Here is a 15,881-nt window from a genome sequence, read left to right on the forward strand (position 1 = left end):
TGTTACTTCCCATTTAAATTCTTTTAATAGGAAATTTCCTAGAATGGGGCTGGGGAATATAGTTCAGCTGCTAAGAGTATACACTGCTCTTGCAGAGGCAGACCCAAGCTTGCTCTCAGCCCCTACTTTGCTGACTCTTATAACCACCTATAACTCCAGCTCCAGAGAACCTGATACCTTCTTTTAGCCTCCACTCTCATACACAAACCCAAATACCCATAATTTAACTTTTTAAAAATTTCCCAGGGAACAGAAATGGGATGAGAGTCTAAGCCATTATCTGGGCCATGAGGATGTTCCTAGAGCCCAGATTAAAGTGAACTCCAGAGGACTTGGCTCTCAGGTAAGACAGTAGTATCCCAGTTCACAGCGTTCAGTTAACGGGCCTCTCAAATGTCATTGTTCCCTTCGGAGAGGTTTTCTCCTGTGAATGTTTAACTTTTCCCATTCTCTTACATTATCAGGAAAAACATTTCCAGCTCAGCCAAGATAAAATGACTCCTTCTACACAGATTAACATCCAGGGTCTGTTTGTTCCCCTGAAATTACACATGGAATTTAAGGCATTGTAGCAGGTTTGGTATCTTCCATGTCTTTCAAGCTCAAACATTTCACAGGATCCGATAGAGATGATGGTGTAACTACTGGTTGTGAAGCTATTCTTGATGGTCCATCACAAAGTAAACCAGCAAGACAAATGCTGATCACTATAAAGCAGTGTGCTGGTCCTGATGAGGCTGCATCTTGCTGTCTTTTGTTATAATGACACATAAAAAGGAAGTGGGGGGAGGAGGGACACTCCCTACTCTGAGCTACTATATACCTAATAGACTTTGCTGCTTATCCTGGAGGCCTCTTTCAACAACCACCATCAATTCTTGTTCTTCTTCAGAAGGCCACCTTTCAGCTCTCACTCCCTTTTGCTCACTTTCCTATAACCCCTTCATGTGCAGACCCCTCCTCAGCGCCTGTTTAGCATCAGACGCCCCAGCAGCCTCACTCACTCACCAGTACCCTTGCCTCGGCCTCGGTGACTGGGAGATGCATCCACCGCACACTAGAATCTGCCTACTGGTCCATTACTTCCAACCGTGAGTTTCATACAACATGGCTACAATTCCAAGTATGAAGATCCAACATACATCGAAGTACGGAAATCTCTGCTGAGTTGGTAATAACGTCTTCTTTAATGCATGTGTGAGGGTTTATGCACGTATGCGTACATATATACAGGTTGGGACCAACAGACAAGGTCATGCGTTATTCTCAGCAACACCCTGTCCCTTCCTTTGAGAGGACCTCACTGTTCTGGAGCTCACTTACTGAGCTAGAGTGGGTAGCCAACAAGCCTGCAGGATCCTCTTGTCTCTGTCGCCCAAGTTCGGAGAGTCCAAGCATTTGCTCAGTGTTTTATTGTTGTTATTGTTTGTTTGTTGGAAGGGAGTCTCTCTATGTAGTGATAGGTGTCCTGGAACTTACTATGTAGACCAGGCTGGCCTCAAGCTCACAAAGATCTCCTCTGATGCTTCTGCCCACCAGTGCTAAAACTAAAGGCCACACCTGGGCTATGTATGTTCTTTATATAAAGTAATGCTTCCTGAATTTTGAGAACCACTGCAAAAATCTTTCAAAAATGAAGTTTGGAGGCCAGCAAGATGGCTCAGTAAAATATACTTAAGTAAAGATGCAAGGCTGATAGCTAAAGTTGATTCCTGGAACTCACATGGAGGAAGGAGAGAATGGACTCCTACAATTTGCTCTCTGACCTCCACACGCGCAACAACAATCACACGCACCCTCAGGGCTTGCTGCACACAGGGTAGACATGCAATGCCTGGGACTCAGAGGGGACAGAGAGAAGCAACTTTCCAGATTGTCCTCAACCTCTGCCTGTGCACTCTCCATGGACAAATCCATACATTGACAAAACAACAACAACAATTTGTTTTTTAAATTTAAAGCTAAGGTTAAGTGTGGTGAAATTCTTATGAGGCAAAAGCATGTGGGGCTCTGTGAGCCCGAGACAAGCCTGGTCTACACAATGAGCTATGGCCTGCTAGACAGTGAGACTCAGACCTTTTTTTTTTTTTTAAATTACTATTGCTGTGATGATGATGATGTAGTTGTAGTTGTAGTAGCAGCAGTAGTAAATTAGGGAAGAGCAGTCAGGCAGTGGCAATTGTCTAATCTGAGGAATTTCGAAGTTTAAAGCAGTAAGATCTCAAATTTAAGAGCAGCAAGGTCTTCATAAGCTAATTCCAGGTCAGCCTGGGTGGCACAGTAAGACCCTGTACTAGAAAGCACTCTGCATGCTCCCAAAGGAGAAAGCTGAACACCAGCTACAAACCCGACAGTCTATAATGGCGTCCTGTTTGCAAGGCAAGCTAGTGCACTTCATGACATGGATCCCTACCCGGCACTGCTCGGGTGACTAAAAACTTGTACCTAAAAAGTCCAAGGACCTAGGGAAAAACCAAATACTACTGCTCTCCTAAAGGAACGGCGAAATAAAATGACTCCGTGTGATATTCTGCTATACTCATAGATCAGCTCTGCCCAGCTATCGTCAAAGAAGCCTCCCCTGAGACAGATGGGAACAAATGCAGGGACCCACAGCCTGACAGTGTGAGAGACCTTGGAGCACTCAGCCCTAAACAGTATGTCTCTATAAAATCCCTCACCTCGGGACTCAGGAAAATTTGGGGAAAAAAACCCAGTGGAAAAGTCTAAGAGCCAGACGGGATGGAAGACACCAAGGAAACCAGGCTTTCCAAAAAGCAAGACTGAATCACAAATGAACTCAGAGAGACCGAGGCAACATGCACAGGGCCTACACGGGTCTGCACCAGATGGGGTCCTATAACTGAAAGGAGAGGTGGACACATGCCCCCATCCCTAACCAAGAAGCTATCTCCATCTGATAACCAATTGCAAATGGAAAAAAAAAAAAAAAGGTTTTCTACAAGAAAGTCTTATTGGAGCCAGGCGGTGGTGGTGCACACCTTTAATCCCAGCACTTGGGAGGCAGAGGCAGGCAGATTTCTGAGTTCGAGGCCAGCCTGGTCTACAGAGTGAGTTCCAGGACAGCCAGGGCTACACAGAGACACCCTGTCTCAAAAAACCAAAAAAAAAAAAAAGTCTTACTGGGGAAACACACTATTCCTTCTTTCTTTCTTTTTTTCTTTCTCTCTTTTATGAAGGTTTGGGATTGCTTCCTAGGACTAACACTGGCAGAGGACAAATGTCATTAATAACTTAAGCTAAGTAAGTTTAAATCTAACTTTCCATATACTTTCTCTTAGGAAAATGACAGAAAACAGTGCATGACATATAGCAAATATTATACTTAAAAGGCACAAGAAAACACTATGATCACACTAAAAATATTGCTACAATTCTACAGACTGCCAGGCAAGCTGGCAAGTGATAAGACTCATCCAGCACTACTGAGTATAGCCATGGGGCTCAATCAGGCCAAGAACTGGAGACCAGCCTGGGCAAGATAGTTAACCCAGTCTCAAACAGAACAAAACCCAGAGCTGGTGAGGGAGGGGCACTGAGCGGCGATGGTGCTTGGGACTGAACTCAGGGCCCAGCACATCAAGCCGGTACTCTACACCAAAGCACACTCACAGCTCTCTTCTTAGATGCTTATTCTGACAGCGGCTCACCAGATTGCAAGACTGCCTTTGAGGCTTCAACTTGTGATCTTCCCTCCCTGGCCTCCGAAGCAGCTGAGATCACAAATCTCCAAAACCAGACCCAACTCAAACAGTCTCTTGAGACTGCTGATAAACCGTCTGCCTGTGCGTCTGCTTTCCTGGGTGCTGTGGAAGGCAAGGCATGGGAGCATGCCCTTTCACGGGAGGGAGCAGTCGGAGCACAAAGACCTACTCGGTAAATAATTATTTAGAATAAACAGTAAAGAAATATCAAGCACACCATCCTGGAGGAAATGGTATTTTTAGCCTGCCCAGGGCCATTCTGCTGTAAAAGTTCTATTGTTTTCTTTGGACAGAGGAGGGAGCAACCTTGTTCCTGAAGTTAAACTGAAGTAATTGTTTATTGTTTTCTCAGGAGGCATGACCTCACCCAGCCCTGGATACAGTCACTATGGACAGAGCAGCAACTGCAGACACCGACTGTTAGGTATGAGGACTTGCTCTGAAACACAGACTTCTACATAAAAACTTTCAGTGTGGGATCTCAAAGAATTTCCAGATCCCCTAGGAAGCAATATTTATAGACAGCTAAGCATATAAACTGCTTAATTTGTGCTATATATATTGTTTATATCTTGATCAACTTGCAGAGCACATGACACAAAATACAGATGCAGTAAGTCAAAAGACAGTGCATGAAATATAGCCTATTGCTTTATATTCACACCCTGGCACTGTACTGGGTGGGTAAAGGCTGCAAGACGAAAAGACAGCTCTGCTCAATCACACCATAGATAAATCCTGAAGACATATTTTAGCCCAAGTATATTATACTCTATGAAATACTTCTATCTCCTATATTTTTATTTGCTAAATTTAGCAAGCTTAGGACAGTTAGTGGTGGCTAGTTAATCCATATCTGAGATTTGGGCCTACAGGGTAGCTTAGTGGATGAAGAGGCTGACCACCAAGCCTGAAGACTGGAGTTCAATCCCCAGAATGTACTTGGTGGGAAACCAGCAAAAACCTTGTCCTATGACTCTCTCTCCCTCTTCCTTCCTTCCTTCCTTCCTTCCTTCCTTCCTTCCTTCCTTCCTTCCTTTCTCTCTCTCTCTCTCTCTCTCTCTCTCTCTCTCTCCCCCCCTTTCTTCCTCTCCCTCTCTCTCACATACACAGAGACAGAGAGACAGAAACAGAGAGAAAAGAGAGACAGAGACATAGACAGAGACACAGAGAGACAGGGAGAGACAGACAGAAGCAGGCTAAGTTAAGCAAATACCCACACACAGATAGATAGATAGACAGACAGACAGACAGACAGACAGACAGATAGGCAGGCAGGCAGGCAGGCAGGCAGACAGACAAGATAGATAGATAGATAGATAGATAGATAGATAGATAGATAGATAGATAGATGATAGATAGATAGATAGATAGATAGATAGATAGATAGATAGATAGANATAGATAGATGATAGATAGATAGATAGATAGATAGATAGATAGATAGATAGATAGATAGATGTAATAAAAAATTGAGGTGCTACCTAAGCACCTTACTTCTGCCCCCAGAGAAAAGTTAACTTGAAGGTGTGGCACTGAGCTGTGTTGCTGCAGTTAATCTCACCCAAGCAGGGTGTCAATCAAACTCAAGAAGCTCCACAGACTTCCTGCTTCGGGATTAATCCTCAAAGCCCTATCCTAAGTAACCCCGTGCGTGTAGTTCCTAAGTCGGATCAGCACTTTCTCTAAAGCAAGATGTGGATAGACATTAAATCTTGTCTGTTAAGATTTGTATAGCAAGAGAGAATTAATCCCTCTGTGTCCTTAATTTTCTCCAGAAATTTTTTTCGTGTTTTGACAGGGTCTTGTCAAAGGAGGCCCTTGGGAGCCTCCAACTTGCATGCAGCTGAGGATGACTGTGAACTCCTGACCCTTCCAGCACACATTACTGTTTGCTTGCTTGGATGGGCTCAGGGATTCATGCATCCTAGGCAAGCATTCTACCACCTGAGTGATAGCTTCAGCCCCTAGAAATAATTTAAGGATTGTGCATATATCTTTATTTGATACAAAGATAGCTTCTAATTAAAAATAACTTCAGTAAAAGAACAAAAATTTGCTAAGAACGTGAGTTAATTTATAGAAACATTAATCAACTTACGGTCTTAATTGGTAAACAATTAGGGTATTTATAGGCAGTTCATAAAAAAATAAAAGTCACCTATTAGGAAAGAGTTTCTCAGCCAAGAAAGGTGTGCAAGCCGCTAATATCTGTACCCTTGAGGCTGAGGCAGGAGGAGAGCAATTTTAATCTGTCTGTCTGTCTGAGACAGGGTCTCACTATGTATCCCTGGCTGGCCTGTAACTTGCTGTGTTGACCAGTCTGGCCTCGACCTCACAGAGTGCTACATTAAATGAATGCAGGATCACACTCAGTGAACAGCAATTCCAAGACCTCAGCTGGTCTACACAGTGAGACAAAAACCAATCGAGGCCATTATCGAAGACCGTGTATTGGAGAATTTCCCAGATTACTTGAGGTAAATTGAAGACCAATACTTGTATAAAAGAAAAATAAGCCAGTAGTAAAGAAAGGAACATGAAATGCAGGCCCTTGGGTGCAGAGGCAACATCACATAGCCCGAGCTGTGTCATAACATTCAGCCTTCAGTTCTGCACAGACCTTATTCTCCAACCCATGGACTAACTATTGAAGATGATGCCTCAGGAGATACTTGCATGCTAACACATAGAACAAAGATAAAGCTAGCATTGCATACTGGAAACTTATGAGTTACCTTTTCCTATAAGAACTCCAATTTTTGAGTCCAATTTTTCTGCGGGGTCACAGCTTCTAGTCACTAGTTTGAGAACTGGAAGAAAAGGTCTGACATCACAAAGTCTTCGTGTTTCGTCTTCCAGCTCCTCATATACAGCAGTTTGATTCACACATGCAAACATATACGAGTCAATGTCCATGAGGAGGTTAAACATCGGGTAGTTGTGAACTTGCTTCCATAACATCTGCGGGGACACAGTAAGACATTATCTGCAGCGCTGACACACACGCACAGAGAAACAAATACAACCATGCCCACTGCCAGCCTGCAAAAGTCAAAACTCGTGCAGTTAGACACGATTCAGCAATCAGCAACACTGGCTGAGACAGGGGGACACCTTTAATCTCTCCACTTGGGAAGCAAGGACATGTGGATCTCTGTGAGTTCAAGGCCAGCCTGGTTTTCAGAGAGATCCTGGACAGTCAGGGTTGTTACATAGACACTTACCTTGGAAAAAAAGAAAAAGGGAAAAAAGAAAAAGAACACTGGCTGCTCTTTCAGGAGCAACTGGGTTCAACCGCCAGTTGCTCCTCACAGCCTTCTGAAACTCCAGTCCCAGGGCATCTAAGCCCTCTTCTGACCTCTGCAGGCACTGCACAGCTTGTCATGCACAGACATACATGCAGGCAAAATACCCATACACATAAGATAAATAAATAAATACTCGCAAAAAGTCAACTCCTAGAGAAGCTAAATGTTTAGTAGTAAGGATCAGATAACTGAATTACAGACCATAATAAGCTAATGAAAACAAATACAAACCCAATTTGGGAATTTATGCCATAGAGATTAGTGGTTCTCTTTTTGTTAAGTGGGGATATAATTTGGACTAGATCTCAAGTGGAAGCTCAGGCTGTCCTGGAACTCAAAAAAAAAAAAAATATATATATATATATATATAGCTTAGTTGGCCTCAAACATTCAGTATCCTCCCCGATATCTGATTACAGACATAAACAACCACGCCTAGTGAAATGGTTTTTCTTCTCTCTCTCTTTTTTTAAACAGGAGTTATATGCATTGCATTGCATTGCTATGTTGTCCTGTGCTATTTGAACTCACTGAGAAGTTGGCTCTGAGAGCTGAGTTGTTCCTTCCCCATTTTAGACTCAAATCTGTTTGTCTCAAAAGTAATTCCTAGAGCCTTGTTTAGGGATGGGACTGGCCACCTAACTCAGAACCAAACAGCCCAAGAATAGAAAATGCCATGATCTTGAGACCAGCTAGGAGATGGGGCGTTCCTCGAGTTACCCTTGAGGTGGGCAGCGAGAGCGGGAGTCAGAAATTCAGCTGTGGGAGCTCCTCCATCAGAGCTCCCTGACTGCTGCGACTTCCCCAGCTGCCTGGGGTTTCTATGCCTTGAGGTGATGTTTTGATAGCTAACTTACTTGTTATTTGTTCTTTTACTTTTGTTTGCTATTTATATACTTAATAAACTCATTGATTCAAAACCAATAGTATAGCCATTATAGATCATTCCCTTGCCGATACAAAACAGTAAATTAAATAGGTTATATAGGGAATTGTTCTACATTCCTATGTAATATAACAGCACACAAAATATGCAAAGAAAATTGCCCATGAAAATTAAAAACCAATGATATTTAACATACCTAAAAATAGCTTTGAATAAAAAAACAAAAACAAAACAAAACAAGGAAACAATTGAGCAGAGTGTGGTGGAATGGGCCTATAATTCCAGCATGTGAAGCAGAGTCAAGAGGATCAGGAAATCAAGATTGTCCTGCTGTATAAAAGTTCAAAGCCAGCCTGAACTATAAAAAAATCTAAAAATGTCTAAATTGTAAATCTTAATGTCATACATATCTCTTAATTAAAAAAAACTGGAGAGTGTCAATGATTAACTCAATCTCAGGAAAGATTAGATGTCCCACTTGTCACTGGTGACCAAAAACACAGAAAGCTGGTACGGGGATACACACACTCCTTTGATTTCCAGTACTTGAGAGAAGACAGGAGGAACGAACAGTTCAAGGTCATCCTCAACTACACAGTAAGTAGAGATCAGCCTAGGCTACAAGAGACTATCAAAAACAAAATAGCCAGGCTTTAATCCTAGCACTGGGAGGTGGGAGGTTTGGGGGGGAGGGAGGGACACGACTCTGCGAGTATGTGACACTGTCTCAAACAAAAACAAAACAAAACAAAACAAAACAAAAAGGAACAAACAATAGACACTCTCAGTAGCAATGCAGTAGCTAAATTATGTATTTTCTACTTTAGAAATCACAAATTTAGAATTCTCATGTATACTTATTACATTTTATAACACGTATTATAAAATGTACCTCACAACTTTCCTGATTATTATGCAACTCTCACTTAGTTGTCTATGGTTTAGCTGTAGTTCCTAGTTAGTTTCCTTCCTGCTTAGCAGTCTTGTAATAAGTGCACTGTAGGAAGTAGGCAAGATGGCTCCCTGGAGAAAGGCACTTGATGACAAATCCGATGGCCTGACTTCAATCACTAGAACCCAGAGATGGAAATGAGAAAACCAACTCCTGTGAGCTGTCCTATGACTTGCACACATGCACGGTTGCACATGTACCCACAGCCCCTCCCCCCACACACAACTCACACAAAGACACACCCACATAAATACCATTAAAAGAAAACAAAAACCAATGCAGCTCTCTGACAGGGACAATCAGCAATGCTTGCAGTGAAGGTTATCAAGTCTTTTATTTTAAACCAGCAATGGAGCAGACCTCGGGATCCAGAGTACATGACCTTGGGCAGGGCCTCATGCCTCTCCCAAGGCATTTCCTCAGACTGCAAACAACTATTAACTGTGCTTACAGTGAAGATGCGCTCACTTCCTGCAGCCCTGAGATCTAGACTTTCCCTTATCAACTGTAATCCTGCCACGTGTGCCCCTCCTCCTCCAGGATCCATCTGGTCATCTCATTTAGATTCATTATCCACCATTAAAAGAACCCTCCAACCCCAAGCACGCTTTGGCAAGCATGGTAGCTCATGCCTTTAATCCCAGCTCTTAGGAACCAGAAGGAAGCAGATCTCTGTGGCATTCAAAGCCAGCCTACTCTACATAGAAAGCTCCAGCCAGTCAAGACTACAGTGAGACTTCTGTCTTAAAGTGAAGTCTTTGTTAAAGCCCAACTCTGGGACAGGACAGATGGTTCTGTGAATAAGGGCACAGGCCACCATGCCTAATGCCTGTGTTGGGTTCCTCAAAACCCACATGGTAGAGGGAGAGAACCAAAACCTACAAATTGTCCCCTAGGACCAGAGTTTGAGTCCTAGCACCCACATATTAGTTCACAATATCTGTCACTAGTCTTGAGAGATCTGATGCCCTCTTCTGGCCACCATGGACACTGCACATGTGGTGCACAGCCATACATGTAGCAATCATACACATGAAATTCCTTGGACTGCTGTGCCTGCCCCCTCACCCACATTAGCACTTGGAAGGCCAAGGGAGGCAGTCAGCTATGAGTTCTAAGCCAGTCAGGGCCAGAGGAAAATTCTGTTGGGCGGGGGTGGGGGTGGGGGGCTTCACGGGTCAGTTTTTTTTTTAGTGACAACTCTTCCTCTGGCTCATAACAAGGGTGTTGGGTGTGGGGACAAAACATCGCACAGAAAAAAGAAGTATGACAAGCTCAAAAGTCAGGAGTTACAGCAGGATGGGCTTAGCTTTCTTACCCTTCCACAACAGGGTCCACAGGTAGCCCAGGCTGACCTTGGACTTACTATGCAGGCAAGGCCAACCTCCAATACCTCATCCCCTGCCTCCCCGAACTAAAGGCTGGGACTATAGCATGTCACCATGGTTACTGCCATTTTTTTTTTCCTGGTTTTTCGAGACAGGGTGTCTCTGTGTAGCCTTGGCTGTCCTGGAACTCACTCTGTAGACCAGGCTGGCCTAGAACTCAGAAATCCACCTGCCTCTGCCTCCCAAGTGCTGGGATTAAAGGTGTGCACCACCGCCACCACCGCCCGGTCATTACTACCAATCTTAACACTGCTGTTACATGTAGGTTAAAAACAAAGGTGGGAGACTAAGCATGTTTATATAAAAAATAGGACATATCAAAAATTTAAAGATGCAATGGCCTGAAAGTTAAACGTCTCTCTGCTTTACCAATGATTTACATTATTTTCTATAATGTCTTTTCCAGTAAATTACAAAGAAAGTAGCTAAATTCTGAGAAATTCTAATATAAACATACCTGTTTAATATAAGAAATGGTAGCTTCCCGAGGTACTTCCAACTGGATATAAATCCCTGTGGGCAGAAGGAAATCGACGGATATGGTGCCATCGGATGCAATCTGTGAGTCCACTGCCCAGATGTCAAGGTTGTCTGCCATAGCAGGAGGCATGATAGGGCGGAAGCACACTCATAACCTCAGGGCCCTGGAACCAAGGAAAACGGAACAATAAGCCATTGGTCGATCTTTACAATAAAGCACAGCAATCCAGGCATGCTGGACCGTCCTTCTAGCCCTAAGCTACTGGAGACACTGAGCAGGAGAATCAGTTGAGCCCAACACGGAAGCCTAGAAAGCAGCAAAGCATAGCAAAACTCCAGAAAATGGAAAACTACCTATCTATGATTAGTTCTTTAAGAAAGATCTCTATCTTATGTATGCATGTGAGTACCTAAGTGAATGTGTGCATGCTTAGTGCCTACAGAGGCTAGGAGGCTCTCGGGTTCCCTGGAGCAGTTACAGAGTATTTTCAGCTGTTCCAAATTGGGTGCTAGAAACAAAATTCAGGCTTCCTACAAGAGCAGAAAATTGTCTCAAACCTCTGATTCATATTCAGCTCCTACAATTAATTCTTATTCTATACAGACAATAATGCAGTAGGAGACCAGTTTAATATGGTTTGTTTTTCTGATTTTAAGTAATGGGGTGGAGTATGTCAGGATGATTGACAGTATCCATGGGGGCCAAAAGCATGAAATCTGGAGTTTGAGTTATAGGCCATCATAAGCCACCCCAGTATCGTGCTGGGAACTGAACCTGGGTCCTCTTGAAGAGCAGCAAATGTTCTTAGTCACTGAGCCTTCACTCCAGACCCCTAAATGTGGTATTTAAAAAAGCAAAGAGGAGCCGGGTGTGGTGTCGAACACTTTTAATCCCAGCACTCAGGAGGCAGGGGCAGGTGGATTTCTGAGTTCAAGGCCAGCCTGGTCTACAAAGTGAGTTCCAGGACAGCCAGGACTATACAGAGAAACCTTGTCTCGAAAAAAACAAAAACAAAAAAGCAAAGAGGAGGATGGAGAGCTGTCTCAGCACCAAGACCTATAATGAGAATTTTGGTTTCTTTGAAAAACACAAGAAATATTATGAGAATATGTTTTCATTTTAATCCTAGGTGTGGGATTTGGGGCTACTTCAGATTGTCTACAACAGCTGACTATGATTTGCCTCGTGCTCTAGTAGGGGTGTGATTTTGCCAGCTGCAGATAGTTTTTGCAACTGTGTGACATTTGGAATTCAGGGGACTTTTCAGAGGATATATAAATGCTAGCTAGGCCCTAGGAGCCAGGGTTGTTAGTTGTTCATGGTTTTGTTGTTGTTGTTGTTGTTTTAAAAATTGTCATGCTCAAAGAAGACGGAAGAACAAAGATCAAAGTTGCCCTAAGGGCCTTGATGCCCCCCTAATCAGAAGGAAGTAGTTAAAGTTAATGGCACCCCCTTTCCTCTCTATCCCTTTTCCTCCCCTAACCAGTGTTAGGGGTGGACAAGGGTAGAAAAAAAAAGAACCCACAAAGTAGCCAAAGACCAGCTATAAGGACCCACATGGAAAGAGAACCAATTCCTATGAGCTATCTTCTCTTAGGGAAGACACACACACACACACAAATCAGATTTTAAAAAATTAAAATAAAATAACCAAAGGAAGGCAGTCATGGGGGCTCATGTCTAGAATCCCACTACTTGGAGGCTAAATCAGAGAAGCATTGAGTTTGAGAATAGCCTGAGCTACATACAGAGAGATCTGGCTTTTAAAAAATTAAATTAAATTAAAAACAACAGCAAACAGGGCTGGGGAGATGACTCGAGTGGCTGCCCCTTCTTCCTGCTCTCACAAAAGACATGGGTTTGATTCCAGCACCCAGCTTGAACGGCTGGAACTTCAGGGGATCCAACACCTCTGCTTCCTAGGGATCTGAAATTATGTACATATATCCACACATAGACACATATTTAAAAAAAATAAGTTAAAGAAAAAAAAAGCACAGGAAGTCACTAGTCACCGTCACCAGTTATTTAAGTTCACTTTAAGTCACCACTATGTCAAATTTAAACACACATCTAGAAACCACACTGACTCAGGTCTAGGACACTGCTGTCTGTGTGTGCTACTTGGCTACAAGCACATCCAATGGACCCTAACAATAAGTGGGAATGGGAAAGCTTCTGCAGAGGTCCCCTCGAAGTGTTTTTAGCTATGAGGGTTTCACTTGAAAAGGTGTCCTATAGAGCCCAAGCTAGTCTCAAAATGGAGACCCTCCTGTTTACCATAGGACTAGGTAACAATTGTGTGCCATCATATCTGCTTTGTAGAGGCTTGGCTTGCTCTGCTTTGGTTAGGTTTAAGGGGCTGGTTGGGGAGGCCAAAACCCTGTACTATGTTAGCCTAGGCTGGCCCTTACAGTCAAACCAATCTTCCCATCTCAGTTTCCCAAGTGCTAGAATTATCATGTCTAGAATTGTATTTCTCCAAATGCTGGTGATCAACCCCTGAGCCTTGGCTAGTCTAAGCAAGCACTACACATAGAGCTCCATCCCCAAGACAAGGGGAGATATTATTTGAGAGACACAGATTCACAGGATGCAGAGTAGCCTAGAATTCCAGCATCTCCTGCTTCCACCTCCCAAATGAGGGTTACAGGCATACATCACCATCCTTGTTCCTATTAGAAATACTTTAAGGCAGATGTGGTTGTACAGGCCTTTAATCCCAGCAACCAAGAGGCAGAAATAAGAATATCCCTGAGTCCAAGCTCAGCCTGGTCTACAGATGGCTACACAGAAAAACCATGTCTCAAACAAAGAAAAATACTTGTAAAACAGGACATGGTAACACACACCTTTAATCCTGGCACTCAGGAGGCAAAGGCAGGCAGATCTGTGAGTCTGAGACTAACCTGGTCTACAGAGCAAGTTTCAGGACAGCCAGAGCTTTGAAATAAAGACCTTGTCTCAAAAAGGGCAGCTCCTCCCACTAAAATAAAAATAAATACTTTTAAGAAAATACTATCACAGCTGGGTGGTAGTGGTGGTACACACCTTCAACCCCAACACTTGGGAGACACAGGCTGGCAGATCTCTCTTCCAGGCCAGAGCTAGTTCCAGGCCAGCCAGAGCTACATAGAGAAACCCTGTCTCAGAAAAAAGAGAGAGGGAGAGGGAGAGAAGAGAAAAAGAATAAAAGAAAAAGGGAAGGAAGGAAAGAGAAAGAAAGAAAGAAAGAAAGAAAGAAAGAAAGAAAGAAAGAAAGAAAGAAAGAAAGAAAGAGAAAAAGAAAGAAAGAAAGAAAGAAAGAAAGAAAGAAAGAAAGAAAGAAAGAAAGAAAGAAAGAAAGAAAATTATTAAGGAAGGAAGGAAGGAAGGAANAGAAAGAAAGAAAGAAAGAGAAAAAGAAAGAAAGAAAGAAAGAAAGAAAGAAAGAAAGAAAGAAAGAAAGAAAGAAAGAAAGAAAGAAAATTATTAAGGAAGGAAGGAAGGAAGGAAGGAAGGAAGGAAGGAAGGAAACTATTATTATGGTGGGAGGGCCTACCTAGCATGCATGAGGTTCTGGGTTCAAGGCCCAGCACTGCACCTCCCACTGCTGCTACTAAACTGAAAGTAAAGCATTTTGTTCTCCTTTGCCTTGTCGTTCTTCTTGCACAGAGAGCAAGCACTACATGCAGAGCCAAGCCTACGAGCTTCCGCTCAGGAGGAGTCTTAAGAGTGGCATACTCTCCTCATAGAAAGGTAAGAAAACTAACGCCCAGAGGCAGCCCTATCCCGGAAGTCGGGGACAGAAGCAGAAAGGGTAGTCTTTCATTTTTCCAAGCAATTAGCCATGTTTCCCTCACCTCCTTTAAAGGAAATGTCTGCACAGGGCTACCAAGTCTTCAAGAGCTCAGGTCATTGTATCTTAAGTATGAAAGCATAAGATCTAACGCTGAGAACAAGAAATATTTTTAGGTATGACAACTTCTCAGGGAAGCTTTAGGGGTACAGAACACAGCAGGGACAACTGGCCCCACTGAACCCTTGGACAGGAATTACAGAACACAAGCCGTGTCTGTTCACAGGAGAAAGAGGAACAATATAGAGACCTCCACTTCCCCAGCAGCATGCCAGCTAAGCCACTAAAGTACTTCTCTAAAATCAGGAAAGAAGGAGAAACCAACACACATGTACACATGTGAACAAGCACAACCAAAACAACTCCGAAAAGGATAGAAGAAGCTCTGAAAGAAAATTAAAGGATACGTTATGTCTTATTTCCATGATAAAGTGTGAAGAAAGGTGAGTCTACTGTTTTATGTGTGCCTTGGGTACATACAGGGGGACACCCACTCAGCCTTCCAGGTTCTGCTGTCCTGGAACAAAAAGATGGCAGAGGACCATGTGGATAGTAATAGAAATCGTTTCTAAGAGAGAAAGGCCCTCCTGAGAAGGGAAACGTGTGCTCGAAGCTAGGAAAAGGAGCAAACAGTAGGGTTCCGCTGCTCTCCGCAGATCATCTAGATGTCGCCAGGGCCCACCTTCTCCCAGTCTGGGAAATCGTGGGCCTTTTCCCTTAAGCATACTATTTTAATCATGTATCCCTGGTGGCGCGAGGTTTCCTGTCTTCCTCTGATAACTGGATTCTTTGTCATTATCCTCTCTGTGTGCCCTACTCTCCAGCCACTGGAAGACACCGTGCACACTGGCAGCAAAGGCTGTATCTGCTACTGCAGCCTGTAGGCTTCCTTCAGAGGTGACTTTTAAGTGATAGAGGCTACTAGGACTCTTCCCCATTCCACCACTTACTCTGCTCTGCAGGAAAACTAAGCCAATTTGTTACTTTGTTTTACCAACATGTTTTCACTTTGTAACCTAGGCTAGCCTCAAACTCACTGTAATTCTCCTGACTGCAGCAAAACTACAGTGGACTACATATAACTACTATCAGCATTTCATTTTTAAAATAATTTTAAAGCACTGTAATGCTATGTAAAATCTCTCTAAAGTGATTTTAAAAATTGCATGTGTACACAAACAAAATGCAAAACAAAAAGTAAATTTATAATGAAGTTAAAAGACTGATTTTAAGCCGGGCGTGGTGGCACACGCCTTTAATCCCAGCACTCGGGAGGCAGAGGCAGGTGGATTTCTGAGTT

The 15,881-nt window shown here is 43.2% G+C and overlaps 1 protein-coding gene across 2 annotated transcripts in view; it reads right to left on the bottom strand.

Moving 5' to 3' along the window:
• Pik3cb (phosphatidylinositol-4,5-bisphosphate 3-kinase catalytic subunit beta) overlaps positions 1-15,881 on the bottom strand; it is a 104,077-nt gene that overhangs the window by 58,998 nt on the left and 29,198 nt on the right. For both annotated transcript variants that reach the window (XM_021171807.1, XM_029481349.1), the window contains exons 3-4: positions 10,720-10,906; positions 6,464-6,689 (exon numbers count right to left, since the gene is read on the bottom strand). In XM_021171807.1, the coding sequence (XP_021027466.1) occupies positions 6,464-6,689; positions 10,720-10,872 (379 nt within the window). In that variant the 5' untranslated portion in view covers positions 10,873-10,906. The remainder of the gene's footprint in view (positions 1-6,463; positions 6,690-10,719; positions 10,907-15,881) is intronic.

Source organism: Mus caroli, chromosome 9 (genome assembly GCF_900094665.2).
Source record: "Mus caroli chromosome 9, CAROLI_EIJ_v1.1, whole genome shotgun sequence".
In the NCBI taxonomy this organism is placed as follows: Eukaryota; Metazoa; Chordata; class Mammalia; order Rodentia; family Muridae; genus Mus; species Mus caroli.